The 25,580-nt window shown below is 42.8% G+C and overlaps 1 protein-coding gene across 1 annotated transcript in view; it reads right to left on the bottom strand.

The window, feature by feature from the left end:
• Positions 1-3,319: 3,319 nt before the first annotated feature.
• Positions 3,320-25,580, bottom strand: part of LOC135462814 (double-stranded RNA-specific adenosine deaminase-like) — a 34,873-nt gene continuing 12,612 nt past the window's right edge. The window contains exons 4-11 of the mRNA XM_064740088.1: positions 24,568-24,715; positions 22,448-22,625; positions 21,713-21,806; positions 19,955-20,110; positions 7,298-7,401; positions 6,552-6,734; positions 5,793-6,033; positions 3,320-4,356 (exon numbers count right to left, since the gene is read on the bottom strand). Coding sequence (XP_064596158.1) covers positions 4,125-4,356; positions 5,793-6,033; positions 6,552-6,734; positions 7,298-7,401; positions 19,955-20,110; positions 21,713-21,806; positions 22,448-22,625; positions 24,568-24,715 — 1,336 coding nt within the window. The 3' untranslated portion in view covers positions 3,320-4,124. The remainder of the gene's footprint in view (positions 4,357-5,792; positions 6,034-6,551; positions 6,735-7,297; positions 7,402-19,954; positions 20,111-21,712; positions 21,807-22,447; positions 22,626-24,567; positions 24,716-25,580) is intronic.

Here is a 25,580-nt window from a genome sequence, read left to right as displayed (position 1 = left end):
CACCCATTGAAGTATCATGCCAAAGACACCAGACATGACACCCCACTCAGTGACATTGTACCGACACCGAGCCGACCAGTCATGTTTCCTTGCTCTAACCTGTCAGTACTGAGCGCCGAGTGTAGCAGCAACTAGTACCATTTTTAAAGTCTTTGGTATGACCTGACCCAGGTTTGATCCGGGGTCTCCCAACTTTGACGTATTTATTTATTTATTTGATTGGTGTTTTACGCTGTACTCAAGAATATTTCACTTATACGACAGCGGTCAGCATTATGGTGGGTGGAAACTGGGGACAGCCCAGGGGAAACCCACGACCATCCGCAGGTTGCTGACAGACCTTCCTACGTACAGCCGGAGAGGAAGCCAGCATGAGCTGGACTTGAACTCACAGCAACCGCATTGGTCAGAGACTCCAGGGTCCGCATTGGTCAGAGACTCCAGGGTCATTACGTCCCAACTCTGAGGCAGACTCTCTAACTATTAGGCCACTAAAGCCATCTCACATCATGAGAAAGTTCATCAGTAATTTGCTGACGACTCAAGGTAGATGGTTTAGCCCAGGCACTCCAGCCTTAAACCCAATTGCTTTTCTGCAAGTGAACAAGGGTTCAGGTGAGCACAACATACACCCAGACTTATGCATTTATTTGAAATGTATTTATTTATTTATTTATTTATTTGATTTGTGTTTTATGCCGTACTCAAGAATATTTCACTTATACGACGGCGGCCAGCATTATGGTGGGTGGAAACCCAGGACCATCCGCAGGTTGCTGGAAGACCTTCCCACGAGCTAACCAACTGAGCCACGGAGGCCCCGTTTGAAATGTATGAAAGAATATACCAGCACCATTGTGGTGAGTATAACAGCTGAGGTGAATCTTGTTGATGATTATGTGAGGTTTGTGGTTACCGTGACAATCGTGCAAATAGACGAGTAAATCTACCAAAAATGAAAACTCTATGTTGAAAACATGTCCATTCATACTGTATATGTATATACATGAGGAAAATGGCTATATGGTTACCATGACAACCGCGGAAATGGACAGATGTAAGTTGCGACACATCATTATCCCAATGGCGGGGGCGTGTAAAAATTCTTGAATGTGGTGTTTGACATCAATCAAACAAATAAATGAAGGAATAATTGGCCTGCTCTGAATTACCTAATTATACTAAACGACAGCGACCATTACGTAATGACATTAGTTTTTGAGGCGTCAAGTGGGACCTCGCCTATTAAACCAAGCTACATGAGGGTCATGTGACGAAAGTGACAAATATTTTCTCGCAACAGAATTTTTTAAAAAAGCCTTTGAGAGAGGCAGACATGTTGAGAGATTGTTATTATGAAGTCAACGTATTTCAGCTCAGGTAGAAAATATATCTGACGGGATTTCACTACAGCTGTATATTGTATTCAATAATGGCCAGGATTTTAAAATTACTTCCGAATGGATGTTTTAAAAAATACCTATAATCACATTTTCCTGGGCTTTCCAAATAAGTTTACAAACTTAAAATATATCTTAAAGCTATAGGTCTTCAACTAGTTTGTGCCTCTTCGAAAGCTGCCGTTTGCCATTTTCTGTGGTCTCACCTAGCTACTCTCCGTGTACTCGAAAAATGCACCTTTCGAACGGAGGAGTGACCCCAAGGGAGGTAACTGAATCTGGCCTTACTGAGATTTAATGCCATGCTGGCAACAAATCAGCTACATGTATTTTGTGTCTCGTGACTGAAAACTGCAGTAAAATTAACAGGTGGAATACAAAAAAGTACATACTCTCACCACCCCACCCCCCCAAATCCCTGCCTTAATTTAACATAATAAAATCACCCAACAGGAATGATTTCAACGTAATAAAGACATACAATTATGTACCTGTATTTATTTTACATTCATTATTTACAATATGAAGTTGTGCAGGTTTCTCTAACAATTTTCCGTTTTAACCTGTCTGTGTACAATAAACTGTAGCTCTTAAAAAACAAAATCGGGCATGTTTTAATTAATAAACAACAACAACAACAAAAAATCGAATGTCTAAAACTTACCAAAAGGCAAGTAAGCTGCCCACCTGAGCCATTATACTGATACGGGTCAACCAGTCGTTGCATGGTCCCCTTCATGCTGAACGGCATACGAGGAAGCTACAATTTCCTCTCTTAAGGTCTTAGGTGTGACCCGATCAAGCATTGGAAAAATAAAGATGACTAAGATATTTTTAGCAATGCTGCTCTATCCAACAAAAAAGAAAAAAAAAAAAACTGCCCTCATGTACAACTACCTCCTCAATGACTTAAAATGTCACCCACTAAAGTGCATTTTTAAGAGGCCAAAAAATGTCACAAAATATTATTTTTGGTGCTGAAACTTCTCTGAATGAAAAAAAAATAAACAAATGAGTCATAGACCAAATTTATGGTGATTGGGGTACCCTCTTATAAAAAAAAAATGATCTGGCATGTGTTCAAATTTTTTAATGGTTTCAGGAATGAAAAAACAATTGTCAACACTATTAATTATGAAGTTTCATGACTACATGTTTCAAACATCAACGATGACAATTATCAAATACCAGAGATTTAAGGCAAAAATTTGTGTTCACTACTCCACAAAATTTTCTCTATTCACCTAATAGCTCAACTTACTGCCTTTCAGAAAATATCAGACTCGTTCCTCTGCTATTCATGGTGTTAAAAGGATTCCGAATTTGGAAAAAGTTATGAAATGACTGGCATCATAAACTTTACTAGCTTTATTATGGGAACATACGCACAGACAAGGTTACTATTTTGAGAAAGGTAATTATTTGGGCTATTAAAACACAATAGCAAAATTCTGATTGGATTTGCGTGGATTGATTTTTTCTAGCCAAAATCTCCTGATCTGTCCATTTTGATTGTACCGGTACATTATTCATTTAGCACTCTTCCAACATGATGAAGATGGTAAACATGATTTCAACACTGACGCATATCAAAGATCTGCCCAGATCCCCATTGTAGTTTGAAACCATCTTTGGTCATAGGCCCAGACACAGTTACAAATGCTAACAGCCTGTGCATAAACACTTCCAATGCAAAAGCTCTTAAGAGCAACGGTTCTGTAGGTAGATTATTCATGACGAGAAAAGGCAATAAGTCAAAAGAAGGGGCATAACTCTGTGAAGGCTTTACCGTCAGGATCTACAGTCAGTAAGCTTCAAGAGTCGTCATAGATACATACCCACCTCAAGTTTAAAAGCTCCCATTGAAACAGTTCTGTAGGCAGAGCGTTCAAGACACAAAAAAAGCAACTAAGGCCTGATCCAGGAAATTTGGGAACTCAAATGTAAATACATGTATTTTCATCTTTTTGTGTTATTTGCATGCATAAAAATGAGTAAAACCGACAGACTGGAGAACCAGTAAAATCCACAAGTGATTCATGTAGATGAGCATTCGGCAATATGTCACAAAAAAGGGGCGTAACTATTTTTATTGGTCAACGGACAATATATGCCTAGTGGCTTGTCCAGGGCTAACTCGGAAAGAAAATTTTAATACACTTTTGGATCATTTGTAGGTATATAAGTGGCTCAAGGTTAAGAGCTCTTCGTGAAGTGCTTTTAAGGTAATGATACTTTACATGTATTAACAATGATGAAATTTATAATGACAGCACACGACCCAAATTACCTCCCTTGAGGTTACTCTCCTGTTTAAAAAGTGGAGAAAAGCTGTTCTTTATCTGCTTCATCCAATCTTATAGAATTTCACACCTAAACGTTTGCTCACAAAGATCAAACCTTTCTCAAGATGTGATAATTGTGTAATTTCGGGGCAAAATAAAGGACTTCTTCTGTAAAATTTACCATCAAACTGTCAAAAATATGAAGTATTCACAAGTTGGATGTCACCTTTTGTCCTTGATTCAAAAAACTGGCTCAAAGCTTGAAAGGTTAAAAGAATTAAACTAATTTGAAATCTCCATCAGACTGATGAATTTCCTTCACATTTTTATCAAATAAAAACACCAGCCAAACATAAAATGGCAGTCCATGAATTCTGAACTTATGCAGCGTCAAGACAATGATTTCCAATCATGACAACCAAACAGCAGATAGCTCTTATCATGAAAACATTCCTTCCTCAACTGGTTTTCCCACCCAAGGCCCACACTTGTTGACCGCAAATGTTTTCAACATGGCCGCCTTTGCAGTCTGAAAATCTACAGCTTGATTTTTTGCATCATTGTAACTCTCCAGTCCAAGGAGGTCAGAACGGTCAAACTTCCTGCACACCTGCTGGAACTTCTCATACAGTGCTCTCTTTCGCACTCTTGAGAATAACGTCTTCTCAATGCTGAAAGAAGATAGGGAACATCATGATGATAATGAGTTTCATTTTTTTATTTATTTATTTTTATCGGCTCTTATTTATTATTACTTTTCTGATAAAAGTGATACCTCACTGGCTTCAGTTAGATCTTGTTATTGCAAAACCAGACGCCATGACTTAAAAAAAAAGAAACATTTTGTTATACGACGTTCCAATCCGAGCTCAGCCGAATAATGTCATAATAGTTTAGTCTGCTTTCACATCTCTGGGTCATGCAACAATACACAATGTTATGTGCAACGTCAAGTGCGTGAAGGCCACAACATTGCCTAACTTGTTCAAATACACAAAATCATGATATTGTCCAAATATAAATAATAAACAGTATAGGGCACAGTGAAGGCTGAATATCATGGATATTTCACGTCTCCTGGGTTGTCATTTTCATGTCTCACTCTAAAAGTATTCAACCTTCACTGTGCAATATCCTCCATTTTTGATTGGTGTTTAAAGACGACGTGTCCAACATGAACCACAGACCTTCGCTAGGTATCTGGAAAACCTGCTGAGTAAAAGCCCCAGCTGTACCAGCACTAGCTGGAACCACACATGCGTTAAGGGCTTGGTGATTACAGCGAACCAGTGCTTTAACAATCTCGCCATTAAATGAATTAAATTTTAACTGAAAACTCAATGGCAACTCAGGCCTGAGCTGGATTGACCACTGTTTTCTTTTAGAAATAAACCAATGCCAAAAAAACCCCACAGCAATACTTGACAAGAATTAACCAGTAAGAAGAAAGTGCATACCAACTCTAATCAGCATTATTAACACCCTCACTCAAAAACAGGTGGAAATTCAGAAAGGGAGATAACTGCCGTGGAATCAACGCACGTGATCGTTGGATATTAGCATGAGATTGTTGGATATTGCCTCATGAACATTGGATATTACTTTGTAAGCGTGACGTTGAAATTCTTGGGCGCTTGATCATTGTACATCACGTTTTGCAGAATATCATGTGACCGTCTCTTGACCAATGGAAACGGAGAATAACCCTATGAGGTATAACAAGTCTTGATATCCCAGCGTGGACTGCATGTTTTATTATACTGAGAAAAAAAAACAGCGCACTTGCTCAACTGATACTTAAAACCGGTGAATTTGTACATCAATAACAAAGCCAGCCATCAATCAGTTCTGTTGTGGTCAAGCAGTGGTCAAGAGAGGTACACAAAGGAAGAATGCAGCAGAGTAAATGCCTGCGATCGTTGGATATAAGCACGAGATTGTTGGCTACAGCCTCATGAACGTGGGATAGTGCTTTGTGAGCGTGATTTTGCTTTGTTTGAGTGCGTAGTCGTTTTACATTATGTTTAGCGGAATATCATGTGACAGTGTACTGACCAATGGAAACCAAGAATCACTCGATGAATTATAATAAAAAACATTTTCTCACCCAGTATTGCAAATCCCCAAAGTACCATCCAGCACTTCCGGGGTCTCGTCTCCCAAACACCAGTTGATGCTGTCAGCTTTAGTTTTCTGGGTCTCTCTTGGGGGGTCACACATCGTGACGCGTCCCAGCCAGGGGTGGTTCAGGTGGAAGCCATCAGGAAGACTGTCACTAAGGGGTGGGTCCCCCCGGGCCAGACGGCAACACACGGCACGGGCCAGATGTCCATGGTCATACAGGTAACCTACAGGCACAGTGCAGAGGTTTAGACTGAGTGATTGACCCAAATGGAATTTACAGGTAACTCATAGGATTATTGATTAATTACTTAATTGTTTTCTCTTTTTTTTTTGGTCTGCCAACAACCTGTGGATGGTTGTGGGATTTCTGGCACCATAATGCTGGCAGCCGTCATATAAGGGAAATATTCTTGAGTACAGCATAAAACACCAATCATATAAGCAAATTGGTGTTTTTCTGCTCGCAACTGAGGACACCCATGTCATGATATCCTCCAGGAAAAATGTAACTTTCAAAATGAAAATTAACAGTCTGTGACATTTTTATGCTTCTAAAAATACAACTTTTTTGGAGGAAATTTTAGGTCACTTACTACACTTTCTAAACTAAGTGATAAAGTATTGAAAAAGTCTTAAAAGCCTCAATCATAACCAAACTCGGACATGAACTCCTGTCTCCTGATCAGGAGGCTCTAACCACCTGGATAGTGTGGTGTTGTGAACTAAACAGGAATGCCCATACCTAGTGTGAGAGAGTCCAGATATATGGGCTCCAAGAAGTGGCTTAGCAGCGCCCCCTGCATTCCAACTACGTTCCAGCGACAAATTTTGTCTGTGCACGACATCGTCCTCAGTCTCTCTCCACGCTGGATTCCATCAAATGTCTGACCTCTGAAGTCTGATTCAATGGGAATTGTGCCTTCACCTGCAAATTTAAATGCGTATCAAATATTTAGATGTGTCTTTTATAAATTTGTTGGATTTTCACAATGATTTTGGTATATGCAAAAAAAAAAAAGCCTTTTGCACTTGAATCTTTATGGGATGATGAATATTAAAATGTATGCGATGTAAGTGATGAAAACTTATTAAAAAGATATTCATATCTGAAATGAACTTAAAAAACTGAATCATGTGAAATTGATGAAATCAAATCTGAATGCATAAAATGTACATCTGTCACATTAACAAGTACATTTGGTCACATACACAAGAACACTTGGTCACATAAACAGGTACATTTGGTGAGATACACAAGTACATTTGGTCACATAACCAAGCATATTTGGTCAGATAATCAAGTACATTTGGTCACCTAAAAAGGCACATTTGGTCACAAACACAAGAACACTTGGTCACATAACCAAGTACATTGGGTCACATAACCAAGTACATTTGGTCACATAAACAAGTACACTTGGTCACATACACAAGTACTTTTAGTCACATACATAAGTACATTTGGTTACATCAAAAGAATGTTTTCACCTCCTTCCATCTTTGTCCTGAGCAGTCCCTGCGCATTGCTGGTAAAGGTCGGGTGATGTTCCCGACCTGTGTCCACCTCAGCCACTAGGCGATTCTCGCTGTCCCTGTATTGAGGATAGAGTAACAAGGGTATAGATAACCTGTACTAGTGGCCATGTTGGACGTCTGACTTGAGGAGAGAGTAACAAGGGCACAGATAACCTGTACTAGCAGCCATGTTGGATGTCTGACTTGAGGAGAGAGTAACAAGGGTAGAGATAACTTGTACTAGCAGCCATGTTAGATGTCTGACTTGAGGAGAGAGTAACAAGGGCACAGATAACCTGTACTAGCAGCCATGTTGGATGTCTGACTTGAGGAGAGAGTAACAAGGGTACAGATAACCTGTACTAGCAGCCATGTTGGATGTCTGACTTGAGGAGGGAGTAACAAGGGTACAGATAACCTGTACTAGCAGCCATGTTGGATGTCTGACTTGAGGAGAGAGTAAGAAGGGTACAGATAACCTGTACTAGCAGCCATGTTGGATGTCTGACTTGAGGAGAGAGTAACAAGGGTACAGATAACCTGTACTAGCAGCCATGTTGGATGTCTGACTTGAGGAGAGAGTAATAAGGGTAGAGATAACTTGTACTAGCAGCCATGTTGGATGTCTGACTTGAGGAGAGGGTAACAAAGGTACAGATAACCTGTACTAGCAGCCATGTTGGATGTCTGACTTGAGGAGAGGGTAACAAAGGTACAGATAACCTGTACTAGCAGCCATGTTGGATGTCTGACTTGAGGAGAGAGTAACAAGGGTACAGATAACCTGTACTAGCAGCCATGTTGGATGTCTGACTTGAGGAGAGAGTAACAAGGGTACAGATAACCTGTACTAGCAGCCATGTTGGATGTCTGACTTGAGGAGAGGGTAACAAAGGTACAGATAACCTGTACTAGCAGCCATGTTGGATGTCTGACTTCAGGAGAGAGTAACAAGACTACAGATAACCTGTACTAGCAGCCATGTTGGACGTCTGACTTGAGGAGAGAGTAATAAGGGTACAGATAACCTGTACTAGCAGCCATGTTGGATGTCTGACTTGAGGAGAGAGTAACAAGGGTACAGATAACCTGTACTAGCAGCCATGTTGGACGTCTGACTTGAGGAGAGGGTAACAAAGGTACAGATAACCTGTACTAGCAGCCATGTTGGATGTCTGACTTGAGGAGAGAGTAACAAGGGTACAGATAACCTGTACTAGCAGCCATGTTGGATGTCTGACTTGAGGAGAGAGTAACAAGGGTATAGATAACCTGTACTAGCAGCCATGTTGGATGTCTGACTTGAGGACGGAGTAACAAGGGCACAGATAACCTGTACTAGCAGCCATGTTGGATGTCTGACTTGAGGAGAGAGTAACAAGGATAGAGATAACTTGTACTAGCAGCCATGTTGGATGTCTGACTTGAGGAGAGAGTAACAAGGGTACAGATAACCTGTACTAGCAGCCATGTTGGACGTCTGACTGAGGAGAGAGTAACAAGGGCACAGATAACCTGTACTAGCAGCCATGTTGGATGTCTGACTTGAGGAGAGAGTAACAAGGGTATAGATAACCTGTACTAGCGGCCATGTTGGACGTCTGACTGAGGTGAGAGTAACAAGGGCACAGATAACCTGTACTAGCGGCCATGTTGGATGTCTGACTTGAGGAGAGAGTAACAAGAAGACAGATAACCTGTACTAGCAGCCATGTTGGATGTCTGACTTGAGGAGAGAGTAACAAGAAGACAGATAACCTGTACTAGCAGCCATGTTGGATGTCTGACTTGAGGAGAGAGTAACAAGGATAGAGATAACTTGTACTAGCAGCCATGTTGGATGTCTGACTTGAGGAGAGAGTAACAAGGGTACAGATAACCTGTACTAGCAGCCATGTTGGACGTCTGACTGAGGAGAGAGTAACAAGGGCACAGATAACCTGTACTAGCAGCCATGTTGGATGTCTGACTTGAGGAGAGAGTAACAAGGGTATAGATAACCTGTACTAGCGGCCATGTTGGACGTCTGACTGAGGTGAGAGTAACAAGGGCACAGATAACCTGTACTAGCAGCCATGTTGGATGTCTGACTTGAGGAGAGAGTAACAAGAAGACAGATAACCTGTACTAGCAGCCATGTTGGATGTCTGACTTGAGGAGAGAGTAACAAGAAGACAGATAACCTGTACTAGCAGCCATGTTGGACGTCTGCCTTGAGGAGAGAGTAACAAGGGCACAGATAACCTGTACTAGCAGCCATGTTGGATGTCTGACTTGAGGAGAGAGTAACAAGAAGACAGATAACCTGTACTAGCGGCCATGTTGGACGTCTGCCTTGAGGAGAGAGTAACAAGGGCACAGATAACCTGTACTAGCAGTCATGTTGGACGTCTGCCTTGAGGAGAGAGTAACAAGGGCACAGATAACCTGTACTAGCAGCCATGTTGGATGTCTGACTTGAGGAGAGAGTAACAAGGGTACAGATAACCTGTACTAGCAGCCATGTTGGATGTCTGACTTGAGGAGAGAGTAACAAGGGTACAGATAACCTGTACTAGCAGCCATGTTGGATGTCTGACTTGAGGAGAGGGTAACAAAGGTACAGATAACCTGTACTAGCAGCCATGTTGGATGTCTGACTTCAGGAGAGAGTAACAAGGCTACAGATAACCTGTACTAGCAGCCATGTTGGACGTCTGACTTGAGGAGAGAGTAATAAGGGTACAGATAACCTGTACTAGCAGCCATGTTGGATGTCTGACTTGAGGAGAGAGTAACAAGGGTACAGATAACCTGTACTAGCAGCCATGTTGGACGTCTGACTTGAGGAGAGGGTAACAAAGGTACAGATAACCTGTACTAGCAGCCATGTTGGATGTCTGACTTGAGGAGAGAGTAACAAGGGTACAGATAACCTGTACTAGCAGCCATGTTGGATGTCTGACTTGAGGAGAGAGTAACAAGGGTATAGATAACCTGTACTAGCAGCCATGTTGGATGTCTGACTTGAGGACGGAGTAACAAGGGCACAGATAACCTGTACTAGCAGCCATGTTGGATGTCTGACTTGAGGAGAGAGTAACAAGGATAGAGATAACTTGTACTAGCAGCCATGTTGGATGTCTGACTTGAGGAGAGAGTACCAAGGGTACAGATAACCTGTACTAGCAGCCATGTTGGACGTCTGACTGAGGAGAGAGTAACAAGGGCACAGATAACCTGTACTAGCAGCCATGTTGGATGTCTGACTTGAGGAGAGAGTAACAAGGGCACAGATAACCTGTACTAGCAGCCATGTTGGATGTCTGACTTGAGGAGAGAGTAACAAGGGTACAGATAACCTGTACTAGCAGCCATGTTGGACGTCTGACTTGAGGAGAGGGTAACAAAGGTACAGATAACCTGTACTAGCAGTCATGTTGGATGTCTGACTTGAGGAGAGAGTAACAAGGGTACAGATAACCTGTACTAGCAGCCATGTTGGATGTCTGACTTGAGGAGAGGGTAACAAGGGTATAGATAACCTGTACTAGCAGCCATGTTGGATGTCTGACTTGAGGACGGAGTAACAAGGGCACAGATAACCTGTACTAGCAGCCATGTTGGATGTCTGACTTGAGGAGAAAGTAACAAGGATAGAGATAACTTGTACTAGCAGCCATGTTGGATGTCTGACTTGAGGAGAGAGTAACAAGGGTACAGATAACCTGTACTAGCAGCCATGTTGGACGTCTGACTGAGGAGAGAGTAACAAGGGCACAGATAACCTGTACTAGCAGCCATGTTGGATGTCTGACTTGAGGATAGAGTAACAAGGGTATAGATAACCTGTACTAGCGGCCATGTTGGACGTCTGACTGAGGTGCGAGTAACAAGGGCACAGATAACCTGTACTAGCAGCCATGTTGGATGTCTGACTTGAGGAGAGAGTAACAAGAAGACAGATAACCTGTACTAGCAGCCATGTTGGATGTCTGACTTGAGGAGAGAGTAACAAGAAGACAGATAACCTGTACTAGCGGCCATGTTGGATGTCTGACTTGAGGAGAGAGTAACAAGGATAGAGATAACTTGTACTAGCAGCCATGTTGGATGTCTGACTTGAGGAGAGAGTAACAAGGGTACAGATAACCTGTACTAGCAGCCATGTTGGACGTCTGACTGAGGAGAGAGTAACAAGGGCACAGATAACCTGTACTAGCAGCCATGTTGGATGTCTGACTTGAGGAGAGAGTAACAAGGGTATAGATAACCTGTACTAGCGGCCATGTTGGACGTCTGACTGAGGAGAGAGTAACAAGGGCACAGATAACCTGTACTAGCAGCCATGTTGGATGTCTGACTTGAGGAGAGAGTAACAAGAAGACAGATAACCTGTACTAGCAGCCATGTTGGATGTCTGACTTGAGGAGAGAGTAACAAGAAGACAGATAACCTGTACTAGCAGCCATGTTGGACGTCTGCCTTGAGGAGAGAGTAACAAGGGCACAGATAACCTGTACTAGCAGCCATGTTGGATGTCTGACTTGAGGAGAGAGTAACAAGAAGACAGATAACCTGTACTAGCGGCCATGTTGGACGTCTGCCTTGAGGAGAGAGTAACAAGGGCACAGATAACCTGTACTAGCAGCCATGTTGGACGTCTGCCTTGAGGAGAGAGTAACAAGGGCACAGATAACCTGTACTAGCAGCCATGTTGGATGTCTGCCTGAGGAGAGAGTAACAAGGGTACAGATAACCTGTACTAGCAGCCATGTTGGACGTCTGACTGAGGAGAGAGTAACAAGGGCACAGATAACCTGTACTAGCAGCCATGTTGGATGTCTGCCTGAGGAGAGAGTAACAAGGGCACAGATAACCTGTACTAGCAGCCATGTTGGATGTCTGCCTTGAGGAGAGAGTAACAAGGGTATAGATAACCTGTACTAGCGGCCATGTTGGACGTCTGACTGAGGAGGGAGTAACAAGGGTACAGATAACCTGTACTAGCAGCCATGTTGGATGTCTGACTTGAGGAGAGAGTAACAAGGGTACAGATAACCTGTACTAGCAGCCATGTTGGACGTCTGACTTGAGGAGAGAGTAACAAGGGTAGAGATAACTTGTACTAGCAGCCATGTTGGATGTCTGACTTGAGGAGAGAGTAACAAGGATAGAGATAACTTGTACTAGCAGCCATGTTGGATGTCTGACTTGAGGAGAGAGTAACAAGGGTACAGATAACCTGTACTAGCAGCCATGTTGGACGTCTGACTTGAGGAGAGAGTAACAAGGGTAGAGATAACTTGTACTAGCAGCCATGTTGGATGTCTGACTTGAGGAGAGAGTAACAAGGACAGAGATAACTTGTACTAGCAGCCATGTTGGATGTCTGACTTGAGGAGAGAGTAACAAGGATAGAGATAACTTGTACTAGCAGCCATGTTGGATGTCTGACTTCAGAGAGAGTAACAAGGGTACAGATAACCTGTACTAGCAGCCATGTTGGACGTCTGACTGAGGAGAGAGTAACAAGGGTACAGATAACCTGTACTAGCAGCCATGTTGGATGTCTGACTTGAGGAGAGAGTAACAAGGGTACAGATAACCTGTACTAGCGGCCATGTTGCTGACTTGAGAGAGAGTAACAAGAAGACAGATACCTGTACTAGTGCCATGTTGGACGTCTGCCTTGAGGAGAGAGTAACAAGGGTACAGATAACCTGTACTAGTGGCCATGTTGGACGTCTGCCTTGAGGAGAGAGTAACAAGGGTACAGATAACCTGTACTAGTGGCCATGTTGGACGTCTGACTTGAGGAGAGAGTAACAAGGGTATAGATAACCTGTACTAGCGGCCATGTTGGACGTCTGACTTGAGGAGAGAGTAACAAGGGTACAGATAACCTGTACTAGCGGCCATGTTGGATGTCTGACTTGAGGAGGGAGTAACAAGGGTAAAGACAACCTGTACTAGCAGCCATGTTGGATGTCCTGACTTGAGGAGAGAGTAACAAGGGTACAGATAACCTGTACTAGCAGCCATGTTGGATGTCTGACTTGAGGAGAGAGTAACAAGGGTACAGATAACCTGTACTAGCGGCCATGTTGGATGTCTGACTTGAGGAGAGAGTAACAAGAAGACAGATAACCTGTACTAGTGGCCATGTTGGACGTCTGCCTTGAGGAGAGAGTAACAAGGGTACAGATAACCTGTACTAGTGGCCATGTTGGACGTCTGACTTGAGGAGAGAGTAACAAGGGTACAGATAACCTGTACTAGTGGCCATGTTGGGACGTCTGACTTGAGGAGAGAGTAACAAGGGTATAGATAACCTGTACTAGCTGCCATGTTGGACGTCTGACTTGAGGAGAGAGTAACAAGGGCACAGATAAACCCTGTACTAGCGGCCATGTTGGATGTCTGACTTGAGGAGGGAGTAACAAGGGTAAAGACAACCTGTACTAGCAGCCATGTTGGATGTCTTGACTTGAGGAGAGAGTAACAAGGGTACAGATAACCTGTACTAGCAGCCATGTTGGATGTCTGCCTGAGGAGAGAGTAACAAGGGCACAGATAACCTGTACTAGCAGCCATGTTGGATGTCTGACTTGAGGAGAGAGTAACAAGGGTACAGATAACCTGTACTAGCGGCCATGTTGGATGTCTGACTTGAGGAGAGAGTAACAAGAAGACAGATAACCTGTACTAGCGGCCCATGTTGGACGTCTGCCTTGAGGAGAGAGTAACAAGGGTATAGATAACCTGTAACTAGTGGCCATGTTGGATGTCTGACTTGAGGAGAGAGTAACAAGGGTATAGATAACCTGTACTAGCGGCCATGTTGGACGTCTGACCTGAGGAGAGAGTAACAAGGTGCACAGATAACCTGTACTAGCAGCCATGTTGATGTCTGACTTGAGGAGAGAGTAACAAGAAGACAGATAACCTGTACTAGCAGCCATTGTTGGATGTCTGACTTGAGGAGAGAGTAACAAGAAGACAGATAACCTGTACTAGCAGCCATGTTGGACGTCTGCCTTGAGGAGAGAGTAACAAGGGCACAGATAACCTGTACTAGCAGCCATGTTGGATGTCTGACTTGAGGAGAGAGTAACAAGAAGACAGATAACCTGTACTAGCGGCCATGTGGACGTCTGCCTTGAGGAGAGAGTAACAAGGGCACAGATAACCTGTACTAGCAGCCATGTTGGACGTCTTGCCTTGAGGAGAGAGTAACAAGGGCACAGATAACCTGTACTAGCAGCCATGTTGGATGTCTGCCTGAGGAGAGAGTAACAAGGGTACAGATAACCTGTACTAGCAGCCATGTTGGACGTCTGACTGAGGAGAGAGTAACAAGGGCACAGATAACCTGTACTAGCAGCCATGTTGGATGTCTGCCTGAGGAGAGAGTAACAAGGGCACAGATAACCTGTACTAGCAGCCATGTTGGATGTCTGCCTTGAGGAGAGAGTAACAAGGGTATAGATAACCTGTACTAGCGGCCATGTTGGACGTCTGACTGAGGAGGGAGTAACAAGGGTACAGATAACCTGTACTAGCAGCCATGTTGGATGTCTGACTTGAGGAGAGAGTAACAAGGGTACAGATAACCTGTACTAGCAGCCATGTTGGACGTCTGACTTGAGGAGAGAGTAACAAGGGTAGAGATAACTTGTACTAGCAGCCATGTTGGATGTCTGACTTGAGGAGAGAGTAACAAGGATAGAGATAACTTGTACTAGCAGCCATGTTGGATGTCTGACTTGAGGAGAGAGTAACAAGGGTACAGATAACCTGTACTAGCAGCCATGTTGGACGTCTGACTTGAGGAGAGAGTAACAAGGGTAGAGATAACTTGTACTAGCAGCCATGTTGGATGTCTGACTTGAGGAGAGAGTAACAAGGACAGAGATAACTTGTACTAGCAGCCATGTTGGATGTCTGACTTGAGGAGAGAGTAACAAGGATAGAGATAACTTGTACTAGCAGCCATGTTGGATGTCTGACTTCAGGAGAGAGTAACAAGGGTACAGATAACCTGTACTAGCAGCCATGTTGGACGTCTGACTGAGGAGAGAGTAACAAGGGTACAGATAACCTGTACTAGCAGCCATGTTGGATGTCTGACTTGAGGAGAGAGTAACAAGGGTACAGATAACCTGTACTAGCGGCCATGTTGGATGTCTGACTTGAGGAGAGAGTAACAAGAAGACAGATAACCTGTACTAGTGGCCATGTTGGACGTCTGCCTTGAGGAGAGAGTAACAAGGGTACAGATAACCTGTACTAGTGGCCATGTTGGACGTCTGCCTTGAGGAGAGAGTAACAAGGGTACAGATAACCTGTACTAGTGGCCATGTTGGACGTCTGACTTGAGGAGAGAGTAACAAGGGTATAGATAACCTGTACTAGCGGCCATGTTGGACGTCTGACTTGAGGAGAGAGTAACAAGGGTACAGATAACCTGTACTAGCGGCCATGTTGGATGTCTGACTTGAGGAGGGAGTAACAAGGGTAAAGACAACCTGTACTAGCAGCCATGTTGGATGTCTGACTTGAGGAGAGAGTAACAAGGGTACAGATAACCTGTACTAGCAGCCATGTTGGATGTCTGACTTGAGGAGAGAGTAACAAGGGTACAGATAACCTGTACTAGCGGCCATGTTGGATGTCTGACTTGAGGAGAGAGTAACAAGAAGACAGATAACCTGTACTAGTGGCCATGTTGGACGTCTGCCTTGAGGAGAGAGTAACAAGGGTACAGATAACCTGTACTAGTGGCCATGTTGGACGTCTGACTTGAGGAGAGAGTAACAAGGGTACAGATAACCTGTACTAGTGGCCATGTTGGACGTCTGACTTGAGGAGAGAGTAACAAGGGTATAGATAACCTGTACTAGCTGCCATGTTGGACGTCTGACTTGAGGAGAGAGTAACAAGGGCACAGATAACCTGTACTAGCGGCCATGTTGGATGTCTGACTTGAGGAGGGAGTAACAAGGGTAAAGACAACCTGTACTAGCAGCCATGTTGGATGTCTGACTTGAGGAGAGAGTAACAAGGGTACAGATAACCTGTACTAGCAGCCATGTTGGATGTCTGCCTGAGGAGAGAGTAACAAGGGCACAGATAACCTGTACTAGCAGCCATGTTGGATGTCTGACTTGAGGAGAGAGTAACAAGGGTACAGATAACCTGTACTAGCGGCCATGTTGGATGTCTGACTTGAGGAGAGAGTAACAAGAAGACAGATAACCTGTACTAGCGGCCATGTTGGACGTCTGCCTTGAGGAGAGAGTAACAAGGGTATAGATAACCTGTACTAGTGGCCATGTTGGATGTCTGACTTGAGGAGAGAGTAACAAGGGTACAGATAACCTGTACTAGCAGCCATGTTGGATGTCTGACTTGAGGAGAGAGTAACAAGGGTACAGATAACCTGTACTAGCGGCCATGTTGGATGTCTGACTTGAGGAGAGAGTAACAAAAAGACAGATAACCTGTACTAGTGGCCATGTTGGACATCTGCCTTGAGGAGAGAGTAACAAGGGTACAGATAACCTGTACTAGTGGCCATGTTGGACGTCTGCCTTGAGGAGAGAGTAACAAGGGTACAGATAACCTGTACTAGTGGCCATGTTGGACGTCTGACTTGAGGAGAGAGTAACAAGGCTACAGATAACCTGTACTAGCGGCCATGTTGGACGTCTGACTTGAGGAGAGAGTAACAAGGCTACAGATAACCTGTACTAGCGGCCATGTTGGACGTCTGACTTGAGGAGAGAGTAACAAGGGTACAGATAACCTGTACTAGCGGCCATGTTGGATGTCTGACTTGAGGAGGGAGTAACAAGGGTAAAGACAACCTGTACTAGCGGCCATGTTGGACGTCTGCCTTGAGGAGAGAGTAACAAGGGTACAGATAACCTGTACTAGCAGCCATGTTGGATGTCTGACTTGAGGAGAGAGTAACAAGGGTACAGATAACCTGTACTAGCAGCCATGTTGGATGTCTGACTTGAGGAGAGAGTAACAAGGGTACAGATAACCTGTACTAGCGGCCATATTGGATGTCTGACTTGAGGAGGGAGTAACAAGGGTACAGATAACCTGTACTAGCGGCCATGTTGGATGTCTGACTTGAGGAGAGAGTAACAAGGGTATAGATAACCTGTACTAGCGGCCATGTTGGATGTCTGACTTGAGGAGGGAGTAACAAGGGTACAGAGAACCTGTACTAGCAGCCATGTTGGACGTCTGACTTGAGGAGAGAGTAACAAGGGTAAAGACAACCTGTACTAGCAGCCATGTTGGATGTCTGACTTGAGGAGAGAGTAACAAGGGTACAGATAACCTGTACTAGCAGCCATGTTGGATGTCTGCCTGAGGAGAGAGTAACAAGGGCACAGATAACCTGTACTAGCAGCCATGTTGGATGTCTGACTTGAGGAGAGAGTAACAAGGGTACAGATAACCTGTACTAGCGGCCATGTTGGATGTCTGACTTGAGGAGAGAGTAACAAGAAGACAGATAACCTGTACTAGCGGCCATGTTGGACGTCTGCCTTGAGGAGAGAGTAACAAGGGTACAGATAACCTGTACTAGCGGCCATGTTGGATGTCTGACTTGAGGAGAGAGTAACAAGAAGACAGATAACCTGTACTAGCGGCCATGTTGGACGTCTGCCTTGAGGAGAGAGTAACAAGGGTATAGATAACCTGTACTAGTGGCCATGTTGGATGTCTGACTTGAGGAGAGAGTAACAAGGGTACAGATAACCTGTACTAGCAGCCATGTTGGATGTCTGACTTGAGGAGAGAGTAACAAGGGTACAGATAACCTGTACTAGCGGCCATGTTGGATGTCTGACTTGAGGAGAGAGTAACAAAAAGACAGATAACCTGTACTAGTGGCCATGTTGGACGTCTGCCTTGAGGAGAGAGTAACAAGGGTACAGATAACCTGTACTAGTGGCCATGTTGGACGTCTGCCTTGAGGAGAGAGTAACAAGGGTACAGATAACCTGTACTAGTGGCCATGTTGGACGTCTGACTTGAGGAGAGAGTAACAAGGGTATAGATAACCTGTACTAGCGGCCATGTTGGACGTCTGACTTGAGGAGAGAGTAACAAGGGTACAGATAACCTGTACTAGCGGCCATGTTGGATGTCTGACTTGAGGAGGGAGTAACAAGGGTAAAGACAACCTGTACTAGCGGCCATGTTGGACGTCTGCCTTGAGGAGAGAGTAACAAGGGTACAGATAACCTGTACTAGCGGCCATGTTGGACGTCTGACTTGAGTAGAGAGTAACAAGGGTACAGATAACCTGTACTAGCGGCCATGTTGGACGTCTGCCTTGAGGAGAGAGTAATAAGGGTAGAGATAACCTGTCCGAACGGCCATGTTGGACGTCTGCCTTGAGGAGAGAGTAACAAGGGCACAGATAACCTGTCCAAGCGGCCATGTTGGACGTCTGACTTGAGGAGAGAGTAACAAGGGTACAGATAACCTGTACTAGCAGCCATGTTGGATGTCTGACTGAGGTGAGAGTAACAAGGGCACAGATAACCTGTACTAGCGGCCTTGTTGGACGTCTGACTTGAGGAGAGAGTAACAAGGGGAGAGAGTAACAAGGGTAGAGAAAACCTGTCCAAGCGGCCATGTTGGACGTCTGACTTGAGGAGAGAGTAACAAGGGCACAGATAACCTGTACTAGCGGCCTTGTTGGATGTCTGACGTCTGACAAAAGTATATCATGGTCTCCACCGGAATGTTCGATTCACCACATACTACAAGTTACAATGAAGTGTTTCTTTTTATATCATTTTAGAAAAAAAAAATTCTTAAAAAAAAATGTTATGATATTTTTTTGTCACGTGACAATAAAATGCTTAAAAAATTTAAATAATCCAAAAAGTATAGAGACTGGTAAGTCCAAACTCCCAACATACCTGTCAACAGATATCAGGGTTTGAGGTAGAGACATCCCAAGTTTTTGACAACAGCTTTATATCTATATAATATTATATTATATATATATATATATATATATATTATATATATACTATATTATATATTATAAAAACCAATAAATAAATTGGCCTATTGTTTCACTTCACAGAAACCAGCCAGTTTTGTGTCTTCATTGCCTAACTTCCATACAAAATACACAACTTTTCAAATACTCGACACTACAAACATCAGATTTTTGAGATCACTCCTTTGTGGCTATACATAAAAAAAAGTCCCCCTTTATGATGTGACTTGTCAAAAATGTTAAACAATGTTTGATGACACTAACTTACTGACCACATGTTCCTGAGGCTCAAATAACACTTCTTTCCTTCAGAAACATTCACCTGCTAAATTTTCTCCATCAATTGTATAATTTTAATAACTTTTTGTGAAACCTGTTTTCCATCACCCATGTCACAGTAAATGTAAACAAAAACAGTTCCCTAACATTTCTGACAGGTCACAGGGTACAACAGGGCTTTTTTTACCTTCAGCCATGGAAGAGTTCGAACTTGAAAATCCTCTACTGAGATTCCATCTTTAACATCTAAAGGAGCCCAAATTTAAAACCAATGTTACACATATCTGTAAAATCAGTAACTGAGGTTACAATCTTAAAAATCCAACCTTGGTGAAAAAAGAGCTCCATCTCCACAAGGTGCTGTTGATATGTACAGATGAAAAGTTATCCCGTCTTTGACCTTGAGTTTCCCAGAGGGCGCCACCTCAAAGAGTTCATGGGGCTCCCCGGGTGTGTACAACAACAACTGCTGGTATAGAAACCTGTGGAGACAAAATACTTTATATTTGAAGTATTTGAACAGGCTAAAAGTTTTAGATTCTGGGAATTGAATTTCTTGTGGCTAGATCTTCAGGTTCATTGTTTTTTTTTTTTTTCTATTTTTTGGGGGCCTCAGCTGGTTTCCTCTTTAACCATACTTGGAAAGGTCTACCAGCAACCTGAGGACAATCATGGGTTTCCTTCGGGCTGTACTCGGTTTCCTCCTAAGATAGTGCTTGCCACCATCGTAAAAGTAAAATGTCCTTGAGTACAACATAAAACACCTATTGAATAAATAAATAATTTTTTTTTACTGTTCTTCCATGCAATACTAGCGAATTTTTCCATATGGTGTAAGCTACGTCATACTCGTGAAGGGAAAGTGGTCGACAGTAAAACTTCATGTTAGATTACATCAGACAACACTGTCAACGGCTCGACATTGTTGCCATGGAGAATCCTTCGACCAATGAAAATGCGAACCTTGCAAACCCCTGTCTGAGAATCATACTGAAGCCTTGTTTTATCCGAACTACCTACTGAGGTACTAAAATCTGTTTTAGCCTGTACAGGGGAGCTAATTTCAAACAGCTACACCAGTTTTTAAACATCTGTATCTTAATAGCCAGTTTAATGATAATGGTTGAGATAACCTGGGTTGCCTTCCTCAATTGTGAAAATTAAAATTGCTTTGTGGATTAAAAAAAAAGTTTTGGGGTTGATACAGAAATCAAAATTTTCTGCCATTTCCACTTTTGTGACATCAAACATGAGCTTGACACCACTCATCCATCGCTGAAGTATAGCCACTAATGACGCTAAAACTTTCAAAATCTCAACATAACTCCCATACAACGACATATCCGCATACTTTAAACAAGCCATATTATCAAATCACATCAAGTTAAGTCTACAGTAACAGTCAAAGATAAGTTTTTGTCATGACTTTTTTGTTATAGGGGCTTAACAGCGCAGTAGACCTGCTCTAACTTACCTCCCTTGATACACGTCAGCAAACTAGGAGGTAAGATTAGTTTTTAGGGTGTGGGACAAGTGGAACCTCACCCATTAAAGCATGCAGTATGTAAGTTTGTCACAACTGTGACAAATATTTTCTAGGCAACACACTGTGAAAAAACCAGATGTCAGCCTTTGACAGTCCCTGAAATCTCACAACCTCTTAAACACAGTCGATGATTTGCAGCTTAGGCAGAATACATACATGTACACAACTGACACAGTTGACCAAAGCTGCCTTTTGTATATACATGTGATTAGAGCCAGGATTTTCAAATTACATACGAATTGATTAAAAAATTTCATGAGGTTTAATAAGTTTACAACATTAAAATCAAGTTGACAATCGAATGCTAGGTGTCCGATTAGATTATGCGGCTTTTTCTCAAACTATTAATGCAACCCCTTTTCAGAGGTCCCACCTAACTGCAGCCTCCTCGTAAAAAACGCACCTCTTAAACAGGAGAGTAACCTCAAGGGAGGTAATTCTGGCACAGTTCTATTCACTGTAAATCCTTTCTCATGTAATGTTTCCACCCATTTCCTCTGGGAATTGGAGTTACTGTAGCAAAATTTAGTGAGCTTACCTGAGCAGCCCCCGCCGTGTTATGATCTCAGCATGACTATCATTGACAGTGTTCCCCTCAAGGCTTAGTTTGTCACCTGTGATACACCGATTACCTGAGGACAACGACAATAAACTGAAAAATAACATTATCATGAAAAAAAAAAATTAATTTAAAAAGAAATGTACTTAAGGAGCCTGTGAGTTCAAGTCCAGCTCATGCTCTCTGCAAAGATGGAAAGGTCATGGTTTTCCCCGCCGGGCTCTGCCCGGTTTCCTCCCACCATACTGCCGGCCGCCGTCAAATACCCTAGTTCGGCAGCAAGCATTATGGTGCAAAAACTTGTGAGAAATGTTGGGTACTGAAGTGAACATTTTGATATTCTATGATGCAGGATACAAATTATGTGTACATGCAGTGTACACGCCGTGTATGTACAGTGTACGTGTCGTGTTCATGTAGTGTACATGCCATGTGCAAAAGAACAAAATCTGAATGTTCTGTCTGTGATCTGATCACGTATGTTACATTTGTTTTCTGATCCTTTGTAAATAATTTCATTGCATGCTTGCATGGTCGCCTTCGTATAAGTGAAATATTGGTGTAAAACACCAAAGAAGGAAATAAATAATTACATATAAACACACCTAATGACTCCTCATTTGTCATAGCACTGAAAAATTGTTAAGTATGATTCAAAACCCGCAGCATACATACATATACGCACAAACAGGAATCCAAATTCACAAAACATACCGGAGCCTACACTGATGACTGTCCCATCATCCTCTTCTCCTCGTTTCAGAATCATGGCCGCTATAACTTTACGCCCCACAAAACTCTCAAAGACTTTTGCAGCTAGACTGTTGAAGGCCTGGTGACTCAAGGCAGCCATTTTGTCAAAATGTGTCATGTTGCCTGTAATTTCTGTAGGCTAGAAAATGTCAAAAAAAAAAAAAAAAGAAAACATTTACAAATAATTTACATGTATTACTTTTTTGTACTTTGAGTAAGGTGACCCCAAAACTCCTCATTACTGTAGAATACTAATTACTCATATAAATCACATTCATGCTGATCCAGAACTTTTTCACTAATTATTTACTAATTTGATTGGTGTTTTATGCTGCACTCAAGAATATTTCACTTATACGACGGCGGCCAGTATTATGGTCGGTGGAAACCGGGCAGGGGAAACCGGGGGAAACCCACGACCATCCACAGGTTACTGGCAGACCTTCCCACGTACGGCCGGAGAGGAAGCCAGTATGAACTGGACTTGAACTCACAGCGGCTGCATTGGTGAGAGGCTTCTGGGTTACTACGCTGCGCTAGCGCTTACTGACTGAGCCATGGAGCCCCCACCAACTTTTTCACTAATTCCCCATGAAAATATGCCGATATGGAGAGGCTTCACTATGAAACTCGTGAGAAATAATGACGCAAAAAAAAAACCCCACTTTGTACAACATGATCCCATATTACTAGCTTTCTGAGAATATTTTCCCCATCATCAGGTAAAGTGGCATCTACCGGTGGGAAGACTACAATCAAGGTATATATGCAAACTGTGCAAGCACACAGCTCATAAACCCAAGCTTTACTTGAGCTCTGCTCACCCAGTACGTATACATACCTTGATCGTAGTCACGCTTGCAGATGCCACTAACCAATGATGGGGAATATACCCTAATTCTTCTAATTTTTATTTGTTTAATTTTTTGATTGGTGCTTGTGATTCCGTGGAGGAGGTTGCCTTAGTCTTCCTGTGCTGAACTGAACTGGTTTCACTGGAAAGGTAGCTCAACAATTTTTATATATTTATTTTTTTATTGAAGTTAAGTTTGAGGGAACAGATAGGGACTGTGATCCTCTTCTATACTGATGGTTGGTAGTGTGACTGTTTAACTTTCTTTACCGATTGAACATTTCTGTGCTTTATTTTGGCTCGGAGGAACATTACTATGATTTTGTTTTGGACGAGATGTTTACGAGCCCTAGGGTTATGTAGATGTTTGTGCCCATAACAGTAACACCATCGTTTCAATCTATGAGAAAATCTTCCTTTTTTCTATTTGGCTTCACTCAGATAGGCCGTACTCAAGAATATGTCACTTATATGACGACGGCCAGCATTATGGTGGGAGGAAACCGTGCAGAGCCCGAGGGAAACCCACGACCATCTGGAGGTTGCTGCCAGACCTTACCATGTACGCCTCTAATTTTTAAGACAGAAAGCAAAGAATTCATTTTTCTCTTAGTTTTTTTGGAAAAGTAAAGATATGAATATGTTTAGATGGACTGAGAATGTATTCAACTTCCCTACTGCTAGTCTCCACGGCACAGTACACATGTTACGTCATCTGTAGAAGCTCGCGCCATCTGGTGGAGAAACATGCCAACCTCTCGGGTGGAAATTGTGAACTGAATCATGGTAAATCTAATTGTAAATGGCTGCTACAAGAACTGGCCACACTTTGAAACTGAAACTCTGTATTTAAAGACGACGATTTTGCTGATCATTGTTGCTATGCAGTTAAATACCCATTGGGTATTTTTATATTTCCAAGCAACTATAAAACAATTGCCATCAAAAACATTATTGTCCTTTTTCAGAACTTTCCACTGTCATAACGTTTTAAGTCCATTTCAACACAGCAGTGTTTGGAACTCATCATGTATTAGCCTCTTCTCAAATATTTGCTGCGCAGTAGAGAGAAAGAAAAATACATGGCTGCGCAGATACGTCACATCATGCGATCGTGGAGACTAGCTTACAGAAAAGTTGCCTACTTCTAGGTAATGGACTTCTGATGTAAATTATGGAACAGGCCAATGTTCTCCACATATGTTAATATTACAGGCTGTAAACTCACCACAGACGATTCTGGCGTCAAGCTGTACGAGCCCTCGCTAATCAGCAACTGTAACGCAGCCTGGGCTGCTTCGGTTTTCCCTTCTTTCTTGCTGGACTTGGTCACCCACGGAAACTGACGCCCTCCCACAGTGGCTGCCATCACAAATCTGTTTATTGGAACAAGTAAATTTTAAGACAGCTCTGTCATTCCATGTCATATCAGCTGGCTGTTGTAGCGACGCCCTTTTTTTTCCTTCTGAAAACAATCTTACAAATACATTAACCTGTATGAGGAAGGCTTGAAAGTTATATCTCACCATTCCATGGGGTTTTTGAGACATGGCCTTTTTAGAAAAAAAATGTAATATTTCATTTTCAACAATCTTGAAAGGTTTATTTGCTATGAAAGCATTTTTAGATGGCTGTAATTTTGTATTCAAGTGGACTTACTAGAGGTCTGGAAATTCACAAGGGGGACTTACTAGAGGTCTGGAAATTCACAAGGGGACTTACTAGAGGTCTGGAAATTCACAAGGGGACTTACTAGAGGTCTGAAAATTCACAAGGGGACTTACTAAGGATCTGGAAATTCACAAGGGGACTTACTAGGGGTCTGGAAATTCACAAGGGGACTTACTAGAGGTCTGGAAATTCACAAGGGGACTTACTAAGGATCTGGAAATTCACAAGGGGACTTACTAGGGGTCTGGAAATTCACAAGGGGACTTACTAGAGGTCTGAAAATTCACAAGGGGACTTACTAAGGATCTGCAAATTCACAAGGGGACTTACTAGAGGTCTGGAAATTCACAATGGGACTTACTAAGGATCTGGAAATTCACAAGGGGACTTACTAGGGGTCTGAAAATTCACAAGGGGACTTACTAGAGGTCTGAAAATTCACAAGGGGACTTACTAAGGATCTGGAAATTCACAAGGGGACTTACTAGGGGTCTGGAAATTCACAAGGGGACTTACTAGAGGTCTGAAAATTCACAAGGGGACTTACTAAGGATCTGCAAATTCACAAGG

This window comes from Liolophura sinensis, chromosome 2 (assembly GCF_032854445.1).
Source record: "Liolophura sinensis isolate JHLJ2023 chromosome 2, CUHK_Ljap_v2, whole genome shotgun sequence".
NCBI lineage: Eukaryota > Metazoa > Mollusca > Polyplacophora > Chitonida > Chitonidae > Liolophura > Liolophura sinensis.
Note: the sequence above shows the minus strand (reverse complement) of the source record. Positions and strands in the feature narration are given on the sequence as shown.